Raw genomic sequence first — 27,971 nt, 5'->3', positions numbered from 1 at the left:
GCTTTCAAGGAAAGTTCCCACGATCTAGGAACAGCCAGCAGAGGGCGCCTCACCGCAAATGCAGGTAAATATAGGTCATTGACCTATATTTAGCTTCATTCGCCGGGGTTTTGCAGAAATGAGCATCCTGCATTAGCAGAGCTCGTGGCTGCAAAATATTTTAACCCCTTCAGATGGATTTATATTGTTGGACGTGACAGATCCTCGGAAGGTATGTATATTGTTGGTTTATTATTATTTTTTTTATTTACAGATCGAGGGTCTTCAGTGAGTGGATTGAGAGTAGAATCAATTAATACAACAACCTTTGTGATTTTTTAATTAAATTAATTTTTAATGTGTGTGTGTTTTTTTTAACCCTTTACTAGTATTGGATTAATAATGGATAGGTGTCATAATTGACGCCTCTCCATTATTAATTTGGCTTAATGTCACCTTACAATAGCAAGGTGGCATTAACCCTTCATTACCCCATATCCCACCGCTACACGAGAATGGGAAGAGAGTGGCCAAGTGCCAGAATAGGCGCATCTTCAAGATGTGCCTTTTCTGGGGTGGCTGGGGGCAGATGTTTTTAGCCAGGGGGGGCCAATAACCGTGGACCCTCTCCAGGCTGTTAATATCTGCCCTCAGTCACTGGCTTTACTACTCTGGCGGAGAAAATTGCGCGGGAGCCCACGCCAATTTTTTCCGCCATTTAACCCTTTAATTTAATAGCTAGAACGGCCAAATTTTGCATAGACACGCTACTAACATTAGCAGTGTGGAATATGCAAAAAAAAATGGTGATATGAGATGGTTTACTGTATGTAAACCAGGTCTCATATCATGTCGGGTTTAGGAAGGAGAAAGCAAAAGCCGGTAATTGAATCACCAGCTTTCTGCTATATCGCGCTGGATGAAATATTAATATATATACATATATGTGTCTACTGACATTATATATATATATATAGACAGTATACATGTTTTTTTTTTTTACACCTGTATCCCTTGTATAGCCGTATGTCGGTTTTGCAAGCCTGCGATAAACACACGCAGTATGGATGCCATACGGATTACATACGGAGGATGCCATGCGCAAAAAACGCTGACACACCCTGCCTACGGTGGAGCTACGGACCACTATTTTGGGGACTTTTCAGCGTATTACGGCCGTAATATACGGACCGTATTTTCATACGCTGTGTGTGACGCCGGCCTAACTGTTGCTGTATGAGTGGTCATAACCATGGTTACCTAAGGTCCTGCAATGCCTACACATGAGGAAAGCGAAATAGTAAATCAGAAGAACTATACTACATTTCTAATTGGAGGCATTTGCTAATATTATTATTATTACTACACCTACTACATATTGGGATAGGATCATGGAGATGGAAATACTTTGTTAAGCCTTATTTGCATTCAACTTTTGTTCATTAAAAAGGTATTTCTAATTTTTTTTACTACTCAGTTTTTTTGTATTGCTTCTCAAATATAAAATGAAGCTCGTTTTATGACTACAGCTCCAGGGTAGATATATGTGTCTCTTTGCTTACTGATTACAAGCTCAGGGCTAATTCCCACAACTGTATAGCATGTACTGTACTAATGCTGAATAGATACATCAAAGATTCAGTGATACTTCTGCAAAGTTCTAAATCCTCACTCACATTGTTCCCCGTGACCTGATCTCCTGTAATCTACAGGTTAGAGAATCTTCCATTTTCTTTGCATTATTTGAGGTCTGAAAGCACTGGGGGTTTTGTTTTGTTTGTTTTTACATTTTGACCATTTTTCTTTGTCAGAAATTTTTTTTTACAAAATTTATTGCTTGGAAATTCGGAGACATGTTGTCAGAGGTTTATAGAATAAAAGAACAATTTACATTTTACTCAAAAATATACCTATAATAGAGAAAAATCTGACAAACTGACAATTTTGCAGTGGTTTCTTAATTTTTGCCTGAGCTGTATGAGTACTCACCATGGGTAATGTTTTTACATTTTTTAAACTTTTTACACTGTGAAATAGATCCCATGAATAAGGGCGCCGCGGTGCGCCAGAAACATGTCAGGCACAGAGTCTCTCTCTCAATTTTACAAATTATTTTTTTAAAAATGTTCTAGTAAAAAGGAAATGTTATTTAAAAAGGGATGGACGTGCTGGAAACACCTCTCTTTCTTCCACACTGTGGAATAGTGAAACTTGCACTCCCTATATCCACATATTTTGATAACTGAAAAATTTATTGTGAGGTCCCCATCACGGTCTCTTTAAGGGTATGTGCACACGTCAGGATTTCTTGCAGAAATTTTCCTGACAAAAACCGGACATTTCTGCCAGAAATCCGCACGCGTTTTTGATGCGTTTTTTGTGCGTTTTTTCCCAAATGCATAGAATTGCGGGAAAAACGCAGAAAATCCGCAAAAATAATGAACATGCTCATTTTTTTACCGCGGAAAAAAACGCATCCATGTGCACAAAACATGCAGAATGCATTCTAAATGATAGAATGCATAATGTATGTGTTTTTTAATGAGTTTTTATAGCATTTTTAGCACGAAAAAACGTGAAAAAAATGCGAAAAAACCTGAACATGTGCACATGGCCTAAGCATTTATGATACAGACCCTTTGGGTAATTTTTGTAAACCTTTGTACATTGTGCAATGGTCACATTTCTACTCTCAATCTCTATATATTTTATTATTACAACTTTTTTTATTGTGTTGCCCTTCTCACGGTCTCTTTCAGCGTGTAGCTGGGAGCCTGATCTTGATTTTTGGTTCTTCACTTGGACATTGTGGAACATCAATGAATTAATATGCTCCACACACAAAAAAAAAAAACAGGCAGCACTGCACCCGAGAGTGAAAAAAGCACTTGATTAGCCCATATGGTGTGGCAATGTTTCAGCTGTGACCATCTTTTCACAAGCAGTAATAGGCACAAACATCAGATGTATATAGCAACATTTAATCACAATCAGTTTATAAACTGATTACTAGGGAAATTTTACAAATAAATGATTAGTGCATTTCCGGATGCCAATTTTCAGCACTTGCACATAGCAGCATGGTTAAATCTTAAGGTAAATCTCTATAAAAAAAACAAACAAACAAAACACACAATATAGATTTTATATAATATATATATATATATATATATATATATATATATATATATAGCTTTTTCTCTTTTTTTTCTCTCTCTCTCTCTCATTATATATATATATACCATATATATATATATATATATATATATATATATATATATATATATATATATATATATATATAATACACACACACACACACATAAATAGATTATATATATATATAAATTATATATATAGATTATATATAATCTATATCTATGTGGTGGCTGCTGGGACCTCTTCCATTTCTCGTCAGTCAAATCCGTATTTGTCCTGACGTCTGAAGGCAGCGGAGTTGCGTCTCCCTGACAATTGGTGGCAATTACAGTATGTGCAGCTTTCTCACACCGACTTGCATTAGTCGTAAAAAAAAAAAAAAACGCACACACATCTTCAGTGCATTTCCACATTGGATAATAATGTTTTCTCGAAGCCAAATACCAGGAAGTAATGAAAACCAAACAGCATTATTTAAACATGACACTCCAACAAGAGCCCAAAAAAGGCAGGGTCTCAGCTGCCCTAATCCATTGAAGAAAAACAAAAGCAGGCTAAACAGGATTTCATATTGGAAAGTGGTAGTACAAGCTATGTGACCATACCTGACAGGTGGGTGTGTACTGGTAGTTGTCAGGTATTCATACCAGGCTCGTTAGTTACTACAAGGACACTTGAGTTCCTTCAGCATCAGAATGATGGCAGTTAGTAAAAAGTTTTATCTGAGGAGAACACATACCTGTTTGATCCTGCTAATTTCCTTCATCCTGGGAAGTTTTCTGCTTGGTTTTACAGAGAAGCTATTCCCATCCCACAGTCATCCAGAATATGAGGAGCAGAGGGAGCTGCGACCTGTGGTGGAGGACAACAGGTGCGTAACAGTCATGTTGGGACAAAGACTGAGCCCGCCAGAGGGAGAGTGCCAGGTGCAGAAATAATATATTACTGTATCTTACAACTGTATTTTTGGAAACGGATTGAATTTTTGAATATCCTTTCGTTAACATGATATATGAGCGCTATATATATATAGATATATATATCTATATATATATATATATATATATATATATATATATATCTCTATATATAGATATATATATATATATATAGATATATATATATATAGATATATATATATATCTATATATATATATATATATATATATATATATATATATATATATATATATATATATATATATATATATATATATATATACTTTGTCTCTTACCATAAAGCAAAGACATTTTAAATGTAAAACTTTTGACTAATATGACATTGATAAATCAAGAAATTGTTTTATTAGCAATGATACACTAGTATGTTATAATGAAAGCATTCCCATGTGAATGCTACAAGAAGGCTGGATTGATACGATGAATATTATACTGTATTTGTTTCTTTTTTTTTTTTTTTTGTCCTGGACAACTAAGTGCTATGTCTGTGGCATAGAATAGTGATACGAACACAATAGAAACATTCATCATCCACAGTAAAATCATGATAAATACAATCACAAATCTGTACAAGACTGTCTGGCTTTGGCTTTAAAAGAAAATATTTTTTTTGACAGACAGGAGATAAAAGGTTTATTTTTACTTACCATATAGAAACTTTATAGTCAATAGGCAACATTAAAAGGCTTAATTTTATGTACTACTAACTTGTAGGCATTTTATTAATAGTGGAGTTTTGTACGTCAGACGTAATGTAGGGCACGTTTGAGTAAAATAAGCCAAATTCATTAAGAGGCGTGCACCTGGTGCCAGAGTAGTACATAATCAATCACTCTGAGGCCGGCGTCACACTAGCGAGTTTTATGGACGTATGAGAGGCGCAGAAAATACAAATTGCACACGGTACAATGATTCTCTATGGCCCAGCTCCTATCTGCCGTATTTTACGCATCCATATTATACGGTCTTGTACGGCTGTAGAAAATCGCGAGAAAAATACGGATTACACACGGACCAACAGTGTGACTTGCGAGAAATACGCAGCAGTGTTCTCTAGAAAAGCCGGCAATTCAGTGCGGTGTAGAGTAAAATCACACTGACAGGTTTTATTAGAATAGATAGAATAAATGTCTACACATAGTATAGGGATACAGCGCTAGATAGCAGAAAAGCCGGTAATTCAATTGCCGGCTTTTCTTATCGCCTTCCCAAACTTGACAGGATATGAGACATGGTTACATACAGTAAACCATTTCATATCCCTTATTTTTTTTTACATATTCCTCATTAGTAATGTTATAAGTGTGTGTGTAAAATTTGGGGGATCTAGCTGTTAAAATAAAGGGTTAAATCACGGAAAAAATTGGCGTGGGCTCACGCGCAATTTTCTCCACCAGAGCTGGAAAGCCAGTGACTGAGGGCAGATATTAACCCTCCGTCAGGGGCAATATGTTTCATAACGAGTTTAGGGGCATTGCGCCTGTCCGGCACAGGCAAGGAAATTGGCTATATTTTCCTTTTTTAAAAATTTCAGTGCTCTAAAAGTGATCAGTTACCTTAATAGGAATGTAATAAATGAGAATACACATAATCCGGTGGGAAAAAAATGTTTACTAACCAGAAAAGTAATATGTTTCAAAGTGCACACATTTTGCTACTTGCAAAAAAAAAAAACCCGACAGTTTTCTTCAAAAATTATTAGTAAACATAAAATTTAGACAAGCAAAATAAATAAGGTTGCTGAAATAGTGACTGATTTTGAGTACAGTACAATCAGATGTTAGCAGTTCACCTGTAAAAGTCCACTTGCAGAGCAATGAGCAGGATTTGCAGATCATTTCTGCATGAGACAGGCAAATAGCATTTTTGCAATGTTTACATGCATAATTTGAGAGTCTCCCGCGTCCTGTTTCTACAGCGCAGGCGTGGCATCTCTCTTTTGGGAGATGGGGGAGCTGGTGATTCTTCGTGTTCATGTTCTGTGCGAAATTTTCTCAGCCGCATTTGCATGCTAGAGGGTATTCCAATTGTTTTCACACTTCTTCTGCGAAGCTCTGCGATGACCAGTTCATGAGCCAATGTTTTTAGATAGTCTTCTACGCTGTGATCCCAGCTGGTTGCCTATGTAAATAACTTGAGAATTTATTCCTGACACATTTAGCATAGTGAAAAAAATGACCATTGGCCAGCGCCTGACATTTCTGCACACGCTGAAAGTAGCACACATATGATCTGCAGTGTCTACACCACCCTTGGTTTCGTTGTAAAACGTTATCATTTCCGTCTTATTTTGTGCTTCAGACCGAGGATCGATCGCATCATCATCATGAAGCGAGGATACAAGAATAACATTTTTGTTCTTGCGTGGGACATAGGACACTAAAACTTTGCCAACACTAAATCCAAACATACCGTGGTATTGTTCTCTCCCTTTCACATTGATAAACTGTGGCGGCAATTGTGTTTTATTTTTTCGCACAGTACCCACATATGATATTTTTTTGGATTTCAAAAAAATCAATCAAACCCACATCAGTAAACCAGTTATCTGCAGTCATTTTTCTCCCCGACCCATACAAAGGCTCAGCCATTCGCTTTACCACCTCACTCGGTGTCGCTTACACAATATGGACCTGCTGGCTGTTTCCCCGCATAAACTTCCATATTGTAGGTATAAGGAATCCTGGAGTCAGCAAGGGCAAACATTTTTAGCCCATATTTGTTTGGTTTAGATGGGATATATTGCCGAAAGCCACATCTACCACGAAATCCCGGGAGCATTTCATCAATAGTGACATTTTGACCAAGCCAATCGCTTATTTGACAGGTGTGCACAAATTTTTCAAACATCTCACGAATCGCAGCAAGCCGGTCATATTTTTTTCGCTCAGTTCTGGAACTTCTGTCGTCAAAACGAAGACACCGCATTATAATTTTGAATCTCTTTATATTCATTTCTAAGGAAAATTTCTCAATGCCATCCCCATCTCTACCCCAGAGCTCCTCCAAACTCTGTTGGTTTGCCCTATAGGCGCCTGCAAGATATAGCAAACCATTAAACGCCCTCAGTTCAATTACATCAATAGGGTTGACATCTCGCTTTCTAATGAAACTGTCCCTAATGGTGTCCATGTACTGATTTGTATATGTCACAATTGTGACCAGAATGTCATCAGTGAATAAACAGTTCCAGCATTCCATTTTACTTTTAGCATTCCTTGCAGTTCCTATGACACCAGGAAGGTGGTCAAAAAATTATGCGAGCGTGTGCGAGAACGTTTAAGGGGTGGCTTTTTTTATCCATTTTGTTGTTTTATCTTTGCCCAAATAATGTTTCTATGTCTACTCTTGAGCATCCTCCTCACTCTCTCCATCTTGATCTGTATCAGACACATCTGGACATTCTTCCACATCATCGTCTGAATCAATGTCACTTTCTTCCCCTAAATCTTCTAGCTGTAAGGGGTCTGTCTCATGATCATCAAGCAGTATATTTTGCACTTGCTCAACATAAAGGGCATTTGACAAGTCAAATATTCTCCTCGCCATTTCAGAAGAAAAGCTGAAGCAAGAGAGAGAATATGTGTTAGGGCGCAATGTGCCAGAGAAGCGCACTCTTATTTCTAACAAAACCTGCTATGACAAATCCACAAATTTAGCACTAGCTATTCATAAAACAAGCTAAAAAAACAATTGGGATGAATAAAAACAGCAAATACTAACCGTCAAAGGTGTGACGCATTCAGGGACAATGAGCCGGAGAAGCCAAAACACTGATATCTGATCTCCTGCAGCTCTGCAGCACAAGAGGCTTCCCAGGTTTCACACAGCCTTTAAAGATGGGAAGGTACTGGTGTTTCCCAGACAAACCAATTAAAATAGAGAAATGAAACTAAAGATACCTTCACACTAAACGATAACCCTAGCGATCCGTGACGTTGCAGCGTCCTCGCTAGCGATATCGTTCAGTTTGACACGCAGCAGCGATCAGAATCCTGCTGTGATGTCGTTGGTCGGGGCTAGAAGGCCAGAACTTTATTTGGTCGCTAGCTCTCCCGCTGACATCGCTGAATCGGCGTGTGTGACACCGATTCAGCGATGTCTTCACTGGTAACCAGGGTAAACATCGGGGGTTACTAAGCGCAGGGCCGCGCTTAGTAACCCGATGTTTACCCTGGTTACCATTGTAAATGTAAAAAAAACAAACGCTTCATACTTACCTTCCACTGTCTGTCCTCCGGCGCTGTGCTTTCCTGCACTCACTGTGAGCACAGCGGCCGGAAAGCAGAGCGGTGACGTCACCGCTGTGCTTTCCGGCCGCTGTGCTCACAGCCAGTACAGAGAAGCACAGCGCCGAGGACAGACAGCGGAAGGTAAGTATGAAGCGTTTGTTTTTTTTACTTTTAGGATGGTAACCAGGGTAAACATCGGGTTACTAAGCGCGGCCCTGCGCTTAGTAACCTGATGTTTACTGTTGTGAATTCTGTGGCTGAATTCACTCCTGTGGTCACAAGTGGTACTGCATCTCTGAGCTTCCTCCCTCAGGTGTTCTGGTGAGCTCGTTAACTGCTTCATTACTTAACTCCGCCTGATGCTGCTATCCTTGCTCCTTGTCAATGTTTCAGTGTTGGATCTGAGCTTCTCCTGATTGTTCCTGTGACCTGCTGCTCTGTATAGCTAAGTGCTTTTGCTTTTTTGTTGCTTTTTTTCTGTCCAGCTTGTCTTTTTTTTTGCTGGAAGCTCTGAGACGCAAAGGGTGTACCGCCGTGCCGTTAGTTCGGCACGGTGGTTTTTTTTTGCCCCCTTTGCGTGGTTTTGCTTTAGGGTTTTTTGTAGACTGCAAAGTTCGCTTTACTGTCCTCGCTCTGTCCTAGAATATCGGGCCCCACTTTGCTGAATCTATTTCATCCCTACGTTTTGTCTTTTCATCTTACTCACAGTCATTATATGTGGGGGGCTGCCTTTTCCTTTGGTGAATTTCTCTGGGGCAAGTCAGGCCTATTTTTCTATCTTCAGGCTAGCTAGTTTCTTAGGCTGTGCCGAGTTGCCTAGGTAGTTGTTAGGCGCAATCCACAGCCGCTTTTAGTTGTGTTTAGGATAGGATCAGGTGTGCAGTCTACAGAGTTTCCACGTCTCAGAGCTCGTTCTTGTATTTTTGGGGATTTGTCAGATCACTGTGTGCGCTCTGATCGCTAAGCACACTGTGTTTCTGGATTGCCTTCATAACACCTGTCATTAGCAAACATAACAGTACAAGGAGCCCAACTAATGATTCTCAATAGAGGGAAAGAAAAAGTTCTGACATCATTTTTTTTTTTTTTTCTGCTCTGTGTTCACTTTTTTTTTTTTTTTCCCTAGACATTTGGGTGATTCTGGACACAGGTGTGGACATGGATATTCAGGGTCTGTGCTCTTCAATGGATAATCTCGTTATAAATGTACAAAAAATTCAAGATACTATTGATCAGAAATCTATGTTAGAACCAAGAATTCCTATTCCTGATTTGTTTTTTGGAGATAGAACTAAGTTTCTAAGTTTCAAAAATAATTGTAAGCTATTTCTGGCCTTGAAACCTCATTCTTCTGGTAATCCTATTCAAAAGGTTTTGATTATTTCTTTTTTGCGCGGCGACCGTCAAGACTGGGCGTTTTCTCTTGCGCCAGGAGACCCTGCATTGAGTAGTGTCGATGCGTTTTTCCTGGCGCTCGGATTGCTGTACGATGAGCCTAATTCAGTGGATCAGGCTGAGAAAAATTTGCTGGCTTTGTGCCAGGGTCAGGATGATATAGAAGTATATTGTCAGAAATTTAGGAAATGGTCAGTACTCACTCAGTGGAATGAATCTGCGCTGGCAGCTTTGTTCAGAAAGGGTCTCTCTGAGGCTCTTAAGGATGTCATGGTGGGATTTCCTATGCCTGCTGGTTTGAATGAGTCTTTGTCTTGGCCATTCAGATCGGTCGACGCTTGCGCGAGCGTAAATCTGTGCACCATTTGGCGGTACTGCCTGAGGTTAAACCTGAGCCTATGCAGTGCGATAGGACTATGACCAGAGTTGAACGGCAGGAATACAGACGTCTGAATGGTCTGTGTTTCTACTGTGGTGATTCCACCCATGCTATTTCTGATTGTCCTAAGCGCACTAAGCGGTCCGCTAGGTCTGCCGTCATTGGTACTGTACAGTCCAAATTCCTTCTGTCCATTACCTTGATATACTCTTTGTCGTCGTTTTCTGTCATGGCGTTTGTGGATTCAGGCGCTGCCCTGAATCTGATGGATTTGGATTATGCTAAACGTTGTGGGTTTTTCTTGGACCCTTTGCGGTGTCCTATTCCATTGAGAGGAATTGATGCTACACCTTTGGCCAAGAATAAACCTCAATACTGGGCCCAGCTGACCATGTGCATGGCTCCTGCACATCAGGAAGTTATTCGCTTTCTGGTGTTGCATAATCTGCATGATGTGGTCGTGTTGGGGTTGCCATGGCTACAAACCCATAATCCAGTACTGGATTGGAATTCCATGTCGGTATCCAGCTGGGGTTGTCAGGGGGTACATGGTGATGTTCCATTTTTGTCGATTTCGTCATCCACCCCTTCTGAGGTTCCAGAGTTCTTGTCTGATTATCTGGATGTATTTGAAGAGCCCAAGTCCGATGCTCTACCTCCGCATAGGGATTGTGATTGTGCTATCAATTTGATTCCTGGTAGTAAATTCCCTAAAGGTCGATTATTTAATTTATCCGTGCCCGAACACGCCGCTATGCGCAGTTATGTGAAGGTATCCCTGGAGAAGGGACATATTCGCCCATCGTCATCACCACTGGGAGCAGGGTTCTTCTTTGTAGCCAAGAAGGATGGTTCGCTGAGACCGTGTATTGATTACCGCCTTCTTAATAAGATCACTGTTAAATTTCAGTATCCCTTGCCATTGTTATCTGACTTGTTTGCTCGGATTAAGGGGGCTAGTTGGTTCACTAAGATAGATCTTCGTGGTGCGTATAATCTGGTGAGAATCAGGCAAGGAGATGATTGGAAAACTGCATTCAATACGCCCGAGGGTCATTTTGAGTATCTAGTGATGCCGTTCGGACTTGCCAATGCTCCATCTGTGTTTCAGTCTTTTATGCATGACATCTTCCGTGAGTATCTGGATAAATTCCTGATTGTTTACTTGGATGACATTTTGATCTTCTCAGATGATTGGGAGTCTCATGTGAAGCAGGTCAGAATGGTTTTTCAGGTCCTGCGTGCTAACTCTTTGTTTGTGAAGGGATCAAAGTGTCTCTTCGGTGTGCAGAAAGTTTCATTTTTGGGGTTCATCTTTACCCCTTCTACTATCGAGATGGATCCAGTTAAGGTCCAAGCCATCCAGGATTGGATTCAGCCGACATCTCTGAAAAGTCTGCAAAAGTTCCTGGGCTTTGCTAATTTTTATCGTCGCTTCATCTGTAACTTTTCTAGCATTGCCAAACCATTGACCGATTTGACCAAGAAGGGTGCTGATTTGGTTAATTGGTCTTCTGCTGCTGTGGAAGCTTTTCAGGAGTTGAAGCGTCGTTTTTGTTCTGCCCCTGTGTTGTGTCAGCCAGATGTTTCTCTTCCGTTCCAGGTCGAGGTTGATGCTTCTGAGATTGGAGCAGGGGCGGTTTTGTCACAGAGAGGTTCTGATTGCTCAGTGATGAAACCATGTGCTTTCTTTTCCAGGAAGTTTTCGCCCGCTGAGCGTAATTATGATGTGGGCAATCGAGAGTTGCTGGCCATGAAGTGGGCATTCGAGGAGTGGCGTCATTGGCTTGAAGGAGCTAAGCATCGCGTGGTGGTATTGACTGATCATAAGAACTTGACTTATCTCGAGTCTGCCAAGCGCTTGAATCCTAGACAGGCCCGTTGGTCGTTATTTTTTGCCCGCTTCGACTTTGTGATTTCGTACCTTCCGGGCTCTAAAAATGTGAAGGTGGATGCTCTGTCTAGGAGTTTTGTGCCCGACTCTCCGGGTTTATCTGAGCCAGCGGGTATCCTCAAGGAAGGAGTCATTGTGTCTGCCATCTCCCCTGATTTGCGGCGGGTGCTGCAAAAATTTCAGGCGAATAAACCTGATCGTTGTCCAGCAGAGAAACTGTTCGTCCCTGATAGGTGGACTAATAAACTTATCTCTGAACTTCATTGTTCGGTGTTGGCTGGTCATTCTGGAATCTTTGGTACCAGAGAGTTAGTGGCTAGATCCTTCTGGTGGCCATCTCTGTCACGGGATGTACGTACTTTTGTGCAGTCCTGTGGGATCTGTGCTAGGGCTAAGCCCTGCTGTTCTCGTGCCAGTGGGTTGCTTTTGCCCTTGCCGGTCCCAAAGAGGCCTTGGACACATATTTCGATGGATTTCATTTCTGACCTTCCCGTTTCTCAAAAGATGTCAGTCATTTGGGTGGTCTGTGATCGCTTTTCTAAAATGGTCCATCTGGTGCCCTTGGCTAAATTGCCTTCCTCCTCTGATTTGGTACCTTTGTTCTTTCAGCATGTGGTTCGGTTGCATGGCATTCCTGAGAATATTGTTTCTGACAGAGGTTCCCAGTTTGTTTCAAGGTTTTGGCGAGCCTTTTGTGGTAGGATGGGCATTGACCTATCCTTTTCCTCGGCTTTCCATCCTCAGACTAATGGCCAGACCGAACGAACCAATCAGACCTTGGAAACATATCTGAGATGTTTTGTTTCTGCAGACCAGGATGATTGGGTGTCCTTTTTGCCGTTGGCTGAGTTCGCCCTTAATAATCGGGCCAGCTCGGCTACCTTGGTTTCTCCATTTTTTTGCAATTCTGGGTTCCATCCTCGTTTCTCTTCAGGACAGGTTGAGCCTTCGGACTGTCCTGGTGTGGATTCTGTGGTGGATAGGTTGCAGCAGATCTGGACTCAGGTAGTGGACAATTTGATCTTGTCCCAGGAGAAAGCTCAACTTTTCGCTAATCGCAGACGCCGTGTGGGTCCCCGACTTCGTGTTGGGGATCTGGTTTGGTTATCTTCTCGTCATATTCCTATGAAGGTTTCCTCTCCTAAATTTAAACCTCGTTTTATTGGTCCGTATAGGATTTCTGAGGTTCTCAATCCTGTGTCTTTTCGTTTGACCCTCCCAGACTCCTTTTCCATACATAATGTATTCCATAGGTCGTTGTTGCGGAGATACGTGGCACCTATGGTTCCTTCTGTTGAGCCTCCTGCCCCGGTTTTGGTGGAGGGGGAATTGGAGTATATTGTGGAGAAGATTTTGGATTCTCGTGTTTCTAGACGGAAACTCCAGTATCTGGTTAAATGGAAGGGTTATGCTCAGGAAGATAATTCCTGGGTTTTTGCCTCTGATGTTCATGCTTCCGATCTTGTTCGTGCCTTTCATGCGGCTCATCCTGGTCGGCCTGGGGGCTCTGGTGAGGGTTCGGTGACCCCTCCTCAAGGGGGGGGTACTGTTGTGAATTCTGTGGCTGAATTCACTCCTGTGGTCACAAGTGGTACTGCAGCCTCTGAGCTTCCTCCCTCAGGTGTTCTGGTGAGCTCGTTAACTGCTTCATTACTTAACTCCGCCTGATGCTGCTATCCTTGGTCCTTGTCAATGTTTCAGTGTTGGATCTGAGCTTCTCCTGATTGTTCCTGTGACCTGCTGCTCTGTATAGCTAAGTGCTTTTGCTTTTTTGTTGCTTTTTTTCTGTCCAGCTTGTCTTTTTTTTTGCTGGAAGCTCTGAGACGCAAAGGGTGTACCGCCATGCCGTTAGTTCGGCACGGTGGTTTTTTTTTGCCCCCTTTGCGTGGTTTTGCTTTAGGGTTTTTTGTAGACTGCAAAGTTCGCTTTACTGTCCTCGCTCTGTCCTAGAATATCGGGCCCCACTTTGCTGAATCTATTTCATCCCTACGTTTTGTCTTTTCATCTTACTCACAGTCATTATATGTGGGGGGCTGCCTTTTCCTTTGGGGAATTTCTCTGGGGCAAGTCAGGCCTATTTTTCTATCTTCAGGCTAGCTAGTTTCTTAGGCTGTGCCGAGTTGCCTAGGTAGTTGTTAGGCGCAATCCACAGCCGCTTTTAGTTGTGTTTAGGATAGGATCAGGTGTGCAGTCTACAGAGTTTCCACGTCTCAGAGCTCGTTCTTGTATTTTTGGGTATTTGTCAGATCACTGTGTGCGCTCTGATCGCTAAGCACACTGTGTTTCTGGATTGCCTTCATAACACCTGTCATTAGCAAACATAACAGTTTACCCTGGTTACCGGCACACTGTCTGTGTGACAGCTCACCAGCGACCAAACAGCGACGCTGCAGCGATCCGGATCGTTGTCTGGATCGCTGCAGTGTCGTTTAGTGTGAAGGTACCTTAAGTGAGCTGCGCCTGTCAGATCAGCTGCCCCTGACGGAGGGTTAATAGCCTAGAGAGGGACCATGGATATTGGCCCCCCCTGGCTAAAAACATCTGCCCCCAGCCACCCCAGAAAAGGCACATCTGTAAGATGCGCCTATTCTGGCACTTAGCCTCTCTCTTCCCACTCCCGTGTAGCGGTGGGATAAGGGGTAATAAAGGGTTAATGTCACCATGCTATTGTAAGGTGACATTAAGTCAGGTTAATAATGGAGAGGCGTCAATAAGACACCTATCCATTATTAATCCAATAGTAGTAAATGGTTAATAAAACCCACATACATTAGGAAAAAAGTATTTTAAAGCAATAAAAACACAGTGTTTTGTAATAGTTTATTATACTTTCAATCCAATTGAAGACCCTGTCACCTGAATCAGTTAAAATAAAAAAACAACAATATCCCATACCTTCCATCGTTCAGTGTTGTCCCACGCTGTATATCCATCTGAAGGGGTTAACTAATTTTACAAGCAGGAGCCTGCTAATGCAGCCGCCGCTGCATGTAAAAACCCAGGGAATGAATGGAAAGCAGGGGAATGTAGCTACCTAGACTTGCGGTGCTGCGCCCTCTGCTGGTATAACCTCAGATGAACTTGAGTGTGGGAATTTTTCAGAATATTTTCTCACGCTCGAGTTCATCTGAGGTTATGCCAGCAAGGGGAGCAGCACCGCAAGTCTAGGTAGCTATGTTCCCCTGCTTTCCATTCACTCCCCGAGTTTTTACAGGCAGGGGCGGCTGTATATATGTTTTAACGAATATTTGAGCCCATGGATCCGTTGTATGTCCGCTTTGCAAGCCGGCGAGAAAATCTCGCTGTAAGGGCTCCTTTCCACTTGCGAGATAAACGTCCGTGTCTCGAATGAGAAAATGAAGCTCTGGCGCCGGCACTTGGGAGCGGAGAGTGCGGCTACTCTTGTGAATTCTGTTGTCGGGCTCCCTCCTGTGGTCTTGAATGGTACTTCGGCTGGTTCTGTCCATGGACTTCCTCTGGTGGGTGTTTCTGAGTTTCCTTCCTCAGGTGACGAGGTTAATTCGTTAGCTGGCTGCTCTATTTAACTCCACTTAGATCTTTGCTCCATGCCACCTGTCAATGTTCCAGTATTGGTCTAGTTCACTCCTGGATCGTTCTTGTGACCTCTCTTCCCAACAGAAGCTAAGTTCCAGCTTGTATTTCTTTGGTTTGCTATTTTTCTGTCCAGCTTGCTATTTTCATTGTTGTCTTGCTTGCTGGAAGCTCTGGGACGCAGAGGGAGCGCCTGCGCACCGTGAGTCGGTGCGGAGGGTCTTTTTGCGCCCTCTGCGTGGTCTTTTTGTAGGTTTTTGTGCTGACAGCAAAGTAACCTTTCCTATCCTCGGTCTGTTCAGTAAGTCGGGCCTCACATTGCTAAATCTATTTCATCTCTGTGTTTGTATTTTCATCTTTACTCACAGTCATTATATGTGGGGGGCTGCTTTTCCTTTGGGGAATTTCTCTGAGGCAAGGTAGGCTTTATTTTTCTATCTTCAGGGCTAGCTAGTTCCTTAGGCTGTGCCGAGTTGCATAGGGAGCGTTAGGCGCACATTTCTAGTGTGTTTGATAGGATTAGGGATTGCGGTCAGCAGAGTTCCCACGTCCCAGAGCTCGTCCTTTATTATCAGTAACTATCAGGTCATTCCATGTGCTCTTAACCACCAGGTCCATTATTGTCCTGACCACCAGGTCATAACAGTACAGGTGGCCCAAAGTACTCTAATAAAGAGAAGTTCTGAGACCATTTTTTTTTCTTTGCAGTGTGTGTTGTCTCTCTTTTCCCCTTTACCTCTGGGTGGTTCAGGACACAGGTGTAAACATGGCCATTCAAGGTCTGTCCTCTTGGATGGATAATCTCACTACAAGGGTACAAAACATTCAAGATTTTGTGGTTCAGAATCCGATGTCAGAGCCTAGGATTCCAATTCCTGATTTGTTTTTTGGTGATAGATCTAAGTTCTTGAATTTCAAAAATAATTGTAAATTGTTTCTTGCCTTGAAACCTCGCTCCTCAGGTGACCCTGTTCAACAACTAAAGATCATTATTTCTTTGTTACGTGGTGACCCTCAAGACTGGGCATTTTCTCTTGCGCCAGGAGATCCGGCATTGCGTGAGGTTGATGCGTTTTTCCTGGCGCTTGGATTGCTTTATGACGAACCTAATTCAGTGGATCAGGCAGAGAAAATCTTGCTGGCTCTGTGTCAGGGTCAGGATGAAGCGGAGATATATTGTCAGAAGTTTAGAAAGTGGTCTGTGCTCACTCAGTGGAATGAATGTGCCCTGGCAGCAAACTTCAGAAAGGGTCTCTCTGAAGCCCTTAAGGATGTCATGGTGGGATTTCCCATGCCTGCTGGTCTGAATGAGTCTATGTCTTTGGCCATTCAGATCGATCGACGCTTGCGTGAGCGTAAAGCTGTGCACCATTTGGCGGTGCTATCTGAGCATGGGCCTGAGCCTATGCAATGTGATAGGACTTTGACCAGAGCTGAACGGCAAGAACACAGACGTCGGAATGGGCTGTGTTTTTACTGTGGTGATTCCACTCATGCTATCTCCGATTGTCCTAAGCGCACTAAGCGGTTCGCTAGGTCTGCCACCATTGGTACGGTACAGTCTAAATTTCTATTGTCCGTTACTCTGATTTGCTCTTTGTCATCCTATTCTGTTATGGCATTTGTGGATTCAGGCGCTGCCCTGAATTTGATGGACTTGGAGTAGGCTAGGCGCTGTGATTTTTTTTCTTGGAGCCCTTGCAGTATCCTATTCCATTGAGAGGAATTGATGCTACGCCTTTGGCCAAGAATAAGCCTCAGTACTGGACCCAATTGACCATGTGCATGGCTCCTGCACATCAGGAGGATATCCGCTTTCTGGTGTTGCATAATCTGCATGATGTGGTTGTTTTGGGGTTGCCATGGCTACAGGTTCATAATCCAGTATTGGACTGGAAATCTATGTCTGTGTCCAGCTGGGGTTGCCAGAGGGGGTACATGATGATGTTCCATTTTTGTCTATTTCGTCTTCCACTCCTTCTGAAGTTCCAGAGTTTTTGTCGGATTATCGGGATGTATTTGATGAGCCCAAAGCCAGTGCCCTACCTCCTCATAGGGATTGCGATTGTGCAATTAATTTGATTCCTGGTAGTAAGTTTCCTAAGGGCCGATTGTTCAATTTATCTGTGCCAGAGCACGCCGCTATGCGGAGTTATATAAAGGAATCCTTGGAGAAAGGCCATATTCGCCCGTTGTCATCACCGTTAGGAGCAGGGTTCTGTTTTTGTGGCCAAGAAGGATGGTTCTTTGAGACCTTGTATTGATTACCGCCTTCTTAATAAAATTACAGTCAAATTTCAGTATCCTTTGCCGTTGCTGTCTGATTTGTTTGCTCGTATTAAAGGGGCTAGTTGGTTCACCAAGATAGATCTTCGAGGGGCGTATAATCTTGCAAGTATTAAACAAGGTGATGAATGGAAAACAGCATTTAAAGGGACACTGTCACCTGAATTTGGAGGGAACAATCTTCAGCCATGGAGGCGGGGTTTTTGGGTTTTTGATTCACCCTTTCCTTACCCGCTGGCTGCATGCTGGCTGCAATATTGGATTGAAGTTCATTCTCTGTCCTCCATAGTACACACCTGCGGAAGGCAAGATTACCTTGTGCAGGCGTGTACTACGGAGGACAGAGAATGAACTTCAATCCAATATTGCAGCCAGCATGCAGCCAGCGGCTAAGGAAAGGGTGAATCAAAAACCCCAAAACCCCGCCTCCATGGCTGAAGATTGTTCCCTCCAAATTCAGGTGACAGTGTCCCTTTAATACGCCCGAGGGCCATTTTGAGTACCTGGTTATGCCATTCGGGCTTTCCAATGCTCCATCAGTATTTCAGTTCTTTATGCATGACATCTTCCGAGAGTACCTGGATAAATTCCTGATTGCGTATTTGGATGATATTTTGGTCTTTTCGGATGAATGGGAGTCTCATGTGAAGCAGGTCAGAATGGTGCTCCAGTTCCTTCGTGCGAATTCCTTGTTTGTGAAGGGGTCAAAGTGTCTCTTTGGAGTTCAGAAGGTTTCATTTTTGGGGTTCATTTTTTTCCCCTTCTACTATAAAGATGGACCCTGTTAAAGTCCAGGTCATTTACGATTGGACTCAGCCGACATCTGTGAAGAGCCTGCAAAAGTTCCTGGGCTTTGCTAATTTTTATCGTCGCTTCATCGCTAATTTTTCTACTGTTGCTAAACCGTTGACTGATTTGACCAAGAAGGGTGCTGATGTGGTCAATTGGTCTTCTGCAGCTGTAGAGGCTTTTCAGGAGTTGAAGCGTCGTTTTTCTTCTGCCCCTGTGTTGTGCCAGCCAGATGTTTCACTCCCGTTTCAGGTTGAGGTTGATGCTTCTGAGATTGGAGCAGGGGCTGTTTTGTCGCAAAGAAGTTCTGATGGCTCGGTGCTGAAGCCATGTGCTTTCTTTTCTAGAAAGTTTTCGCCTGCTGAGCGTAATTATGATGTTGGTAATCGTGAGCTGTTGGCCATGAAGTGGGCATTCGAGGAGTGGCGTCATTGGCTTGAAGGAGCCAAGCATCGCGTGGTGGTCTTGACAGATCACAAGAATTTGACTTATCTTGAGTCTGCCAAACGGTTGAATCCGAGACAGGCTCGATGGTCGTTATTTTTTTTCCCGTTTTGATTTTGTGGTTTCGTACCTTCTGGGCTCTAAGAATGTGAAGGCTGCTGCCCTGTCAAGGGGTTTTGTGCCTGACTCTCCGTGTGTTCCTGAGCCGGCGGGTATTCTCAAAGAGGGGGTAATTTTGTCTGCCATCTCCCCTGATTTGCGGTGGGTGCTGCAAAAATTTCAGGCTGATAGACCTGACCGTTGCCCAGCGGAGAAACTGTTTGTCCCTGATAGATGGACTAGTAGAGTTATCTCTGAGATTCATTGCTCAGTGTTGGCTGGGCATCCTGGAATCTTTGGTACCAGAGATTTGGTGGCTAGATCCTTTTGGTGGCCGTCTTTGTCACGGGATGTGCGTTCTTTTGTGCAGTCCTGTGGGACTTGTGCTCGGGCTAAGCCCTGCTGTTCTCGTGCAAGTGGGTTGCTTTTGCCCTTGCCGGTCCCGAAGAGGCCCTGGACGCATATTTCTATGGATTTTATTTCGGATCTCCCCGTCTCTCAAAGGATGTCGGTCATTTGGGTGGTTTGTGATCGCTTTTCTAAGATGGTCCATTTGGTACCTTTGTCTAAATTGCCTTCCTCCTCTGATTTGGTGCCATTATTTTTCCAGCATGTGGTTCGTTTACATGGTATCCCGGAGAACATCGTTTCTGACAGAGGTTCCCAGTTTGTTTCGAGGTTTTGGCGATCCTTTTGTGATAGGATGGGCATTGATTTGTCTTTTTCCTCGGCTTTCCATCCTCAGACAAATGGCCAAACCGAACGAACTAATCAAACTTTGGAAACATATCTGAGATGCTTTGTTTCTGCTGATCAGGATGATTGGGTGTCCTTTTTGCCGTTGGCTGAGTTCGCCCTTAATAATCGGGCCAGCTCGGCTACTTTGGTTTCGCCGTTTTTCTGCAATTCTGGTTTCCATCCTCGTTTCTCTTCAGGGCAGGTTGAGTCTTCGGACTGTCCTGGTGTAGATACTGTGGTGGATAGGTTGCAGCAGATTTGGACTCATGTGGTGGACAATTTGACATTGTCCCAGGAGAAGGCTCAACGTTTCGCTAACCGCCGGCGCTGTGTGGGTCCCCGACTTCGTGTTGGGGATTTGGTTTGGTTGTCGTCTCGTTATGTTCCTATGAAGGTTTCCTCTCCTAAGTTTAAGCCTCGTTTCATTGGTCCATATAAGATTTCTGAGGTTATCAATCCTGTGTCATTTCGTTTGGCCCTTCCTGCTTCTTTTGCCATCCATAATGTGTTCCATAGGTCGTTGTTGCGGAGATACATGGCGCCTGTGGTTCCATCCGTTGATCCTCCTGCCCCGGTGTTGGTTGAGGGGGAGTTGGAGTATGTGGTGGAGAAGATTTTGGATTCTCGTGTTTCGAGACGGAAACTCCAGTACCTGGTCAAGTGGAAGGGTTATGGTCAGGAAGATAATTCCTGGGTTTTTGCCTCTGATGTTAATGCTGCCGATCTGGTTCGTGCCTTTCATTTGGCTCATCCTGGTCGGCCTGGGGGCTCTGGTGAGGGTTCAGTGACCCCTCCTCAAGGGGGGGGGTACTTTTGTGAATTCTGTTGTCGGGCTCCTGTTGTGAATTCTGTGGCTGAATTCACTCCTGTGGTCACAAGTGGTACTGCAGCTTCTGAGCTTCCTCCCTCAGGTGTTCTGGTGAGCTCGTTAACTGCTTCATTACTTAACTCCGCCTGATGCTGCTATCCTTGCTCCTTGTCAATGTTTCAGTGTTGGATCTGAGCTTCTCCTGATTGTTCCTGTGACCTGCTGCTCTTTATAGCTAAGTGCTTTTTGTTTTTTTTTGTTGCTTTTTTTCTGTCCAGCTTGTCTTTTGTTTTGCTGGAAGCTCTGAGACGCAAAGGGTGTACCGCCGTGCCGTTAGTTCGGCACGGTGGTTTTTTTTTGCCCCCTTTGCGTGGTTTTGCTTTAGGGTTTTTTGTAGACTGCAAAGTTCGCTTTACTGTCCTCGCTCTGTCCTAGAATATCGGGCCCCACTTTGCTGAATCTATTTCATCCCTACGTTTTGTCTTTTCATCTTACTCACAGTCATTATATGTGGGGGGCTGCCTTTTCCTTTGGGGAATTTCTCTGGGGCAAGTCAGGCCTATTTTTCTATCTTCAGGCTAGCTAGTTTCTTAGGCTGTGCCGAGTTGCCTAGGTAGTTGTTAGGCGCAATCCACAGCCGCTTTTAGTTGTGTTTAGGATAGGATCAGGTGTGCAGTCTACAGAGTTTCCACGTCTCAGAGCTCGTTCTTGTATTTTTGGGTATTTGTCAGATCACTGTGTGCGCTCTGATCGCTAAGCACACTGTGTTTCTGGATTGCCTTCATAACACCTGTCATTAGCAAACATAACAGGCTCCCTCCTGTGGTCATGAATGGTACTTCGGCTGGTTCTGTCCATGGACTTCCTCTGGTGGGTGTTTCTGAGTTTCCTTCCTCAGGTGACGAGGTTAATTCGTTAGCTGGCTGCTCTATTTAACTCCACTTAGATCTTTGCTCCATGCCACCTGTCAATGTTCCAGTATTGGTCTAGTTCACTCCTGGATTGTTCTTGTGACCTGTCTTCCCAACAGAAGCTAAGTTCCAGCTTGTATTTCTTTGGTTTGCTATTTTTCTGTCCAGCTTGCTATTTTCATTGTTGTCTTGCTTGCTGGAAGCTTTGGGACGCAGAGGGAGCGCCTCCGCACCGTGAGTCGGTGCGGAGGGTCTTTTTGCGCCCTCTGCGTGGTCTTTTTGTAGGTTTTTGTGCTGACCGCAAAGTAACCTTTCCTATCCTCTGTCTGTTCAGTAAGTCGGGCCTCACATTGCTAAATCTATTTCATCTGTGTTTGTATTTTCATCTTTACTCACAGTCATTATATGTGGGGGGCTGCCTTTTCCTTTGGGGAATTTCTCTGAGGCAAGGTAGGCTTTATTTTTCTATCTTCAGGGCTAGCTAGTTCCTTAGGCTGTGCTGAGTTGCATAGGGAGCGTTAGGCGCAATCCACGGCTATTTCTAGTGTGTTTGATAGGATTAGGGATTGCGGTCAGCAGAGTTCCCACGTCCCAGAGCTCGTCCTTTATTATCAGTAACTATCAGGTCATTCCGTGTGCTCTTAACCACCAGGTCCATTATTGTCCTGACCACCAGGTCATAACAGGCTACATAGCTACACATGGAGCCGCACGCTCCACTCCCAAGTGGCGGCGCCAGAGATGGGTTTTCACATGCGAGACACGGACGTTTATCTCAAAAGTGGAAAGGAACCCTAAGGATGCAATACGGATTACATACGTAGGATGACATGCGCAAAATACGCTGCCACACCCTGCCTACGGCCGGAGTCACACTACAGTGAGATATGGCCGAGTCTCGCAGGTTAAAACCAAACTCTGGCACCGGCACTCCGGAGCGGAGCGTGCAGCTCCATGTATTGCTACGTGGCCACATGCTTCGCTCTGGAGTGCCAGTGCCAGAGCTTGGTTTTAACCTGCGAGACTCGGCTGTATCTCACTGTTTGTGATCCCAGCCTAAGGATGACATATGGATCACTATTTTGGGAACATTTCTGCGTATTACGGACGTAAAAAACGGACCGTATTTTCATACACCTAGTGTGACGCCGGCCTGAGTCTCAATTCAGGGTAGGTTTACCACAACAGAGCAGTACCAGGAGACCACGGCGTCTGATGGCTTCTGCTTCTTCGCTGAGAAGAATCACTTCTCCTGTGTATTAGGCTGGAGTCACACTCAGCGTAAGACAATACAGTCCGTATATTACGGCCGTAATACGCTGAAAAGTCCCCAAAATAGTGGTCCGTAGCTCCTCCGTAGGCAGGGTGTTTCAGCGTTTTTTGCGCATGGCATCCTCTGTATGTAATCCGTATGGCATCCGTACTGCGTGTTTTTCTCGCAGGCTTGCAAAACTGACATACGGCTATACAAGGGATCCATGTGAAAAAAAAAATAAATAAATAAACATATATACTGTCTGTATGTATGTGTGTGTGTGTATATGTGTATGTATATATATATATATATATATATATATCAGTAGAGACATATATGTATATATATTATTACTTCATACAGCGCTAGATAGCTTTAAAGCCGGTAATTCAATTACCGGCTTTTGCTTTCTCCTTCCTAAACCCGACATGATATGAGACATGGTTTACATACAGTAAACCATCTCATATCACCATTTTTTTTGCATATTCCACACTACTAATGTTAGTAGTGTGTATATGCAAAATTTGGCCATTCTAGCTATTAAATTAAAGGGTTAAATGCGTGGGCTCCCGCGCAATTTTCTCCGCCAGAGTAGTTAAGCCAGTGACTGAGGGCAGATATTAATAGCCTGGAGAGGGTCCATGGTTATTGGCCCCCCCCTGGCTAAAAATATCTGCCCCCAGCCACCCCAGAAAAGGCACATCTGGAAGATGCGCCTATTCTGGCACTTGGCCACTCTCTTCCCATTCCCGTGTAGCGGTGGGATATGGGGTAATGAAGGGTTAATGCCACCTTGCTATTGCAAGGTGACATTAAGCCAAATTAACCTCTTTCTGACCTCGGACGGGATAGTACGTCCGAGGTCAGATCCCCTGCTTTGATGCAGGGCTCCGCGATGAGCCCGCATCAAAGCCGGGACATGTCAGCTGCTTTGAACAGCTGACATGTGCCCATAATAGGTGCGGGCAGAATCGCGATCTGCCCGCACCTATTAACTAGTTAAATGCCGCTGTCAATTGAAGACCGCGGCATTTAACTACCATTTCCGGCCGGGCGGCCGGAAATGAAGTCATCGCCGACCCCCGTCACATGATCGGGGGTCGGCGATGCTTCAGAATAGTAACCATAGAGGTCCTTGAGACCTCTATGGTTACTGATCCTCGGCAGCTGTGAGCGCCACCTTGTGGTCGGCGCTCACAGCACACCTGCAATTCTGCTACATAGCAGCGATCTGATGATCGCTGCTATGTAGCAGAGGCGATCGTGCTGTGCCTACTTCTAGCCTCCCATGGAGGCTATTGAAGCATGGCAAAAGTAAAAAAAAAAAGTTAAAAAAAATGTGAAAAAAATAAAAAAATATAAAAGTTTAAATCACCCCCCTTTCGCCCCAATCAAAATAAATGAATAAAAAAAAAATCAAATATACACATATTTGGTATTGCTGCGCTCAGAATCGCCCGATCTATCAATTAAAAAAAAGTATTAACCTGATCACTAAACGGCGTAGCGAGAAAAAAATGCGAAACGCCAGAATTACGTTTTTTTGTTCGCCGCGACATTGCATTAAAATGCAATAACGGGCGATCAAAAGAACGTATCAGCACCAAATGCTATCATTAAAAACGTCATCTCGGCACGCAAAAAATAAGCCCTCAACCGACCCCAGATCATGGGTTTTTTTTTATCAAAGTTTGGATTTTTTTTTCACCACCTAGGTAAAAAATAACCTAGTCATGTTAGGTGTCTATGAACTCGTACTGACCTGGAGAATCATAATGGCAGGTCAGTTTTAGCATTTAGTGAACCTAGCAAAAAAGCCAAACAAGTGTGGGATTGCACTTTTTTTGCAATTTCACCGCACTTGGAATTTTTTTCCCGTTTTCTAGTACACGACATGCTAAAACCAATGAAGTCGTTCAAAAGTACAACTCGTCCCGCAAAAAATAAGCCCTCACATGGCCAAATTGACGGAAAAATAAAAAAGTTATAGCTCTGGGAAGGAGAGGAGTGAAAAACGAACACGGAAAAACGAAAAATCCCAAGGTCATGAAGGGGTTAATAATGGAGAGGCGTCAATTATGACACCTATCCATTATTAATCCAATACTAGTAAAGGGTTAAAAAAAACACATACACACATTAATAAAAATTATTTTAACCCCTTAGCGACCGCCGATACGCCTTTTAACGGCGGCCGCTAAGGGTACTTAAACCACAGCGCCGTTAATTAACGGCGCTGTGGAAAAAGTAAACAGCGCCCCCCAGAGTCGGATTTTCTCTGGGGTCTCGGCTGCCGGGGTAGCAGAGACCCCAGAGAACATGATTCGGGGTTTTTTTTACCAACCCCGCATTTGCGATCGCCGGTAATTAACCATTTACCGGCGATCGCAAAAAAACAAACAAAAAAAAACGCGATCTCTTTTTTTTAATTTCTCTGTCCTCCGATGTGATCGCACATCAGAGGACAGAGAAATGGGGTCCCCGATCGCCCCCCGATACTCACCTATCTCCCCCGGTACTCCTCGTGGCTCCCGGTGGGCGCCGCCATCTTCAAAATGGCGGGCGCATGCGCAGTACGCCTGCCAGCCGGCATCGGGAGAATCTTTGGGGTCTCGGCTGCCGGGGGTAGCCGAGACCCCAAAGAACATGATCGGGGTTGGTTTTTCCGACCCCTGTTTTGCGATCGCCGGTAATTAACTGTTTACCGGCAACCGCAAAAAAGCAAAACAAAAACAAAGTGTAATTCTCTGTCCTCTGATGTGATCGCACATCAGAGGACAGAGAAATAGGGGGATTCGGGGACCCTATTATACTTACCGGTGTCCCTGGATCCTCCTGCTGCTCCTCCTGGTTGCCGGGGAAAAGAAAATGGCGGGCGCATGCGCAGTGCGCCCGTCATCTATCGCCATCTGCCGGCCGACAGGAGAAGAGAAGTTGGGGCTAAAATTAGGGTTAGGGTTAGGGCTAGGGTTAGGACTAGGGTTAGGGTTAAGGATAGGGTTAGGGCTAGGGTTAGGGTTGGGGCTAAATTTAGGGTTAGGGTTGGGGCTAAATTCAGGGTTAGGGTTCTTTCACACTTACGTCGGTAGGGTGCTGTCGCAATGCGTCGGCCCGACATACCGTTGAAAATTGTGCACAACGTGGGCAGCGGATGTAGTTTTTCAACGCATCCGCTGCCCAATCTATGTCCTGGGGAGGAGGGGGCGGAGTTACGGCCACGCATGCGCGGTCAGAAATGGCGGACGCGACGTACAAAAAAACGTTACATTGAACGTTTTTTGTGCCGACGGTCCGCCAAAACACAACTGATCCAGTGCATGACGGACGCGACGTGTGGCCATCCGTCACGATCCGTCGGCAATACAAGTCTATGGGCAAAAAAACGCATCCTGCGGGCATATTTGGAGGATCCGTTTTTTGTCCAAAACGACAGATTGCGACGGGTTAGGGTTGGGGCTAAAGTTAGGGCTAGGGTTGGGGCTAAAGAGGGTTAGATTTGGGGTTAGGGTTTGGATTAGAGTTGGTATTAGGGTTAGGGTTGGCATTAGGGTTACGCTTGGGATTAGGGTTAGGTTTGGGATTAGGGTTAAGGTTAGGGTTGTGATTAGGATTAGGGTTGTGATTAGGGGTGTATTGGGATTAGGGTTAGGTTTGAGGTTGGGGTTGAGATTAGGATTAGGGGTGTGTTGGATTTAGGGTTTTGATTAGGGTTATGGTTAGGGTTGACACTAGGGTTGTTTTGGGGTAAGGGTTGTGATTATCGTTAGGGTTAGTGATTAGGATTATGGATCGGGTTGGGATTAGGGTTAGGGGTGTGTTGGGGTTAGGGTTGGAGCTAGAATTGGGGGTTTCCACTGTTTAGGTACATCAAAACTTGGGGGCTACAAAATCTTTTTTGTGAAAAAAAATATTTTTTTTATTTTCACGACTCTGCATTCTAAACTTCTGTGAAGCACTTGGGCATTCAAAGTTCTCATCACACATCTAGATAAGTTCCATGGGGGATCTAGTTTCCAAAATGGGGTCACTTGTGGGGGGTTACTACTATTTAGGTACATCAGGGGCTCTGGAATCGCAACATAACGCCCACAGACCATTCTATCAAAGTCTGCATACCAAAACAGCGCTCCTTCCTTTCCGAGCTCTGCCGTGCGCCCAAACAGTGGTTTACCCCCACATATGGCACATCAGTGTACTCGGGATAAATTGGACAACAACTATTGTGGTCCAATTTCTCCTGTTACCCTTGTGAAAATAAAAACTTGGGGGCTACAATATCTTTTTTGTGGAAAAAAAATATTTTTTTTATTTTCACGACTCTGCATTCTAAACTTCTGTGAAGCACTTGGGCATTCAAAGTTCTCACCACACATCTAGATAAGTTCCATGGGGGGTCTAGTTTCCAAAATGGGGTCACTTGTTGGGGGTTTCCACTGTTTAAGCACATCAGGGGCTCTCCAAACGCGACATGGCGTCCCATCTCAATTCCTGCCAATTCTACATTGAAAAAGTAAAACGGCGCTCCTTCACTTCCAAGCTCTGCGGTGCGCCCAAACAGTGGTTTACCCTCACATATGGGGTATCGACGTATTCAGGAGAAGTCGCACACCAACTTTTGTGGTCTAATATCTCCTGTTACCCTTGTGAAAATAAGAATTTGTGGGCGAAAAGATCATTTTAGTGTAAACAAACGCGATTTTTTATTTTCACGGCTCTACGTTATAAACTTCTGTGAAGCTTTTGGGGGTTCAAAGTGCTCACAACACATCTAGATAAGTTCCTTAAGGGGTCTAGTTTACAAAATGGTGTCATTTGTGGGGGGTTTCCACTGTTTAGGCACATCAGGGGCTCTCTAAACGTGACATGGCGTCCGATCTCAATTCCAGCCAATTCTGTATTGAAAAAGTCAAACGGCGCTCCTTCAATTCCAAGTTCTGCGGTGCGCCCAAACAGTGGTTTACCCCCATATATGGGGTATTGGCGTATTCAGGAGAAATTGCATAACAAAATTTATGGTTACATTTCTGTTTTTACACTTGTGAAAATAAAAAAAATGGTTCTGAATTAAAATGTTTGCAAAAAAAAGTT

At 43.8% G+C, this 27,971-nt stretch overlaps 2 protein-coding genes across 2 annotated transcripts in view; one reads left to right on the top strand and one right to left on the bottom strand.

Moving 5' to 3' along the window:
- The window catches only part of TMEM98 (transmembrane protein 98), a 170,832-nt gene extending 166,828 nt beyond the window's left edge, over positions 1-4,004 (bottom strand). The window contains exon 1 of the mRNA XM_069751515.1: positions 3,878-4,004. The gene's annotated coding sequence lies outside the window, so the exon portion shown is untranslated. The remainder of the gene's footprint in view (positions 1-3,877) is intronic.
- Positions 3,782-27,971, top strand: part of B4GALNT2 (beta-1,4-N-acetyl-galactosaminyltransferase 2 (SID blood group)) — a 320,444-nt gene continuing 296,254 nt past the window's right edge. The window contains exon 1 of the mRNA XM_069751512.1: positions 3,782-4,009. Within this exon, the coding sequence (XP_069607613.1) occupies positions 3,834-4,009 (176 nt within the window). The 5' untranslated portion in view covers positions 3,782-3,833. The remainder of the gene's footprint in view (positions 4,010-27,971) is intronic.

Source organism: Ranitomeya imitator, chromosome 2, assembly GCF_032444005.1.
Source record: "Ranitomeya imitator isolate aRanImi1 chromosome 2, aRanImi1.pri, whole genome shotgun sequence".
Taxonomy (NCBI): domain Eukaryota; kingdom Metazoa; phylum Chordata; class Amphibia; order Anura; family Dendrobatidae; genus Ranitomeya; species Ranitomeya imitator.
This window is presented reverse-complemented; position numbering and strand designations above follow the sequence as displayed.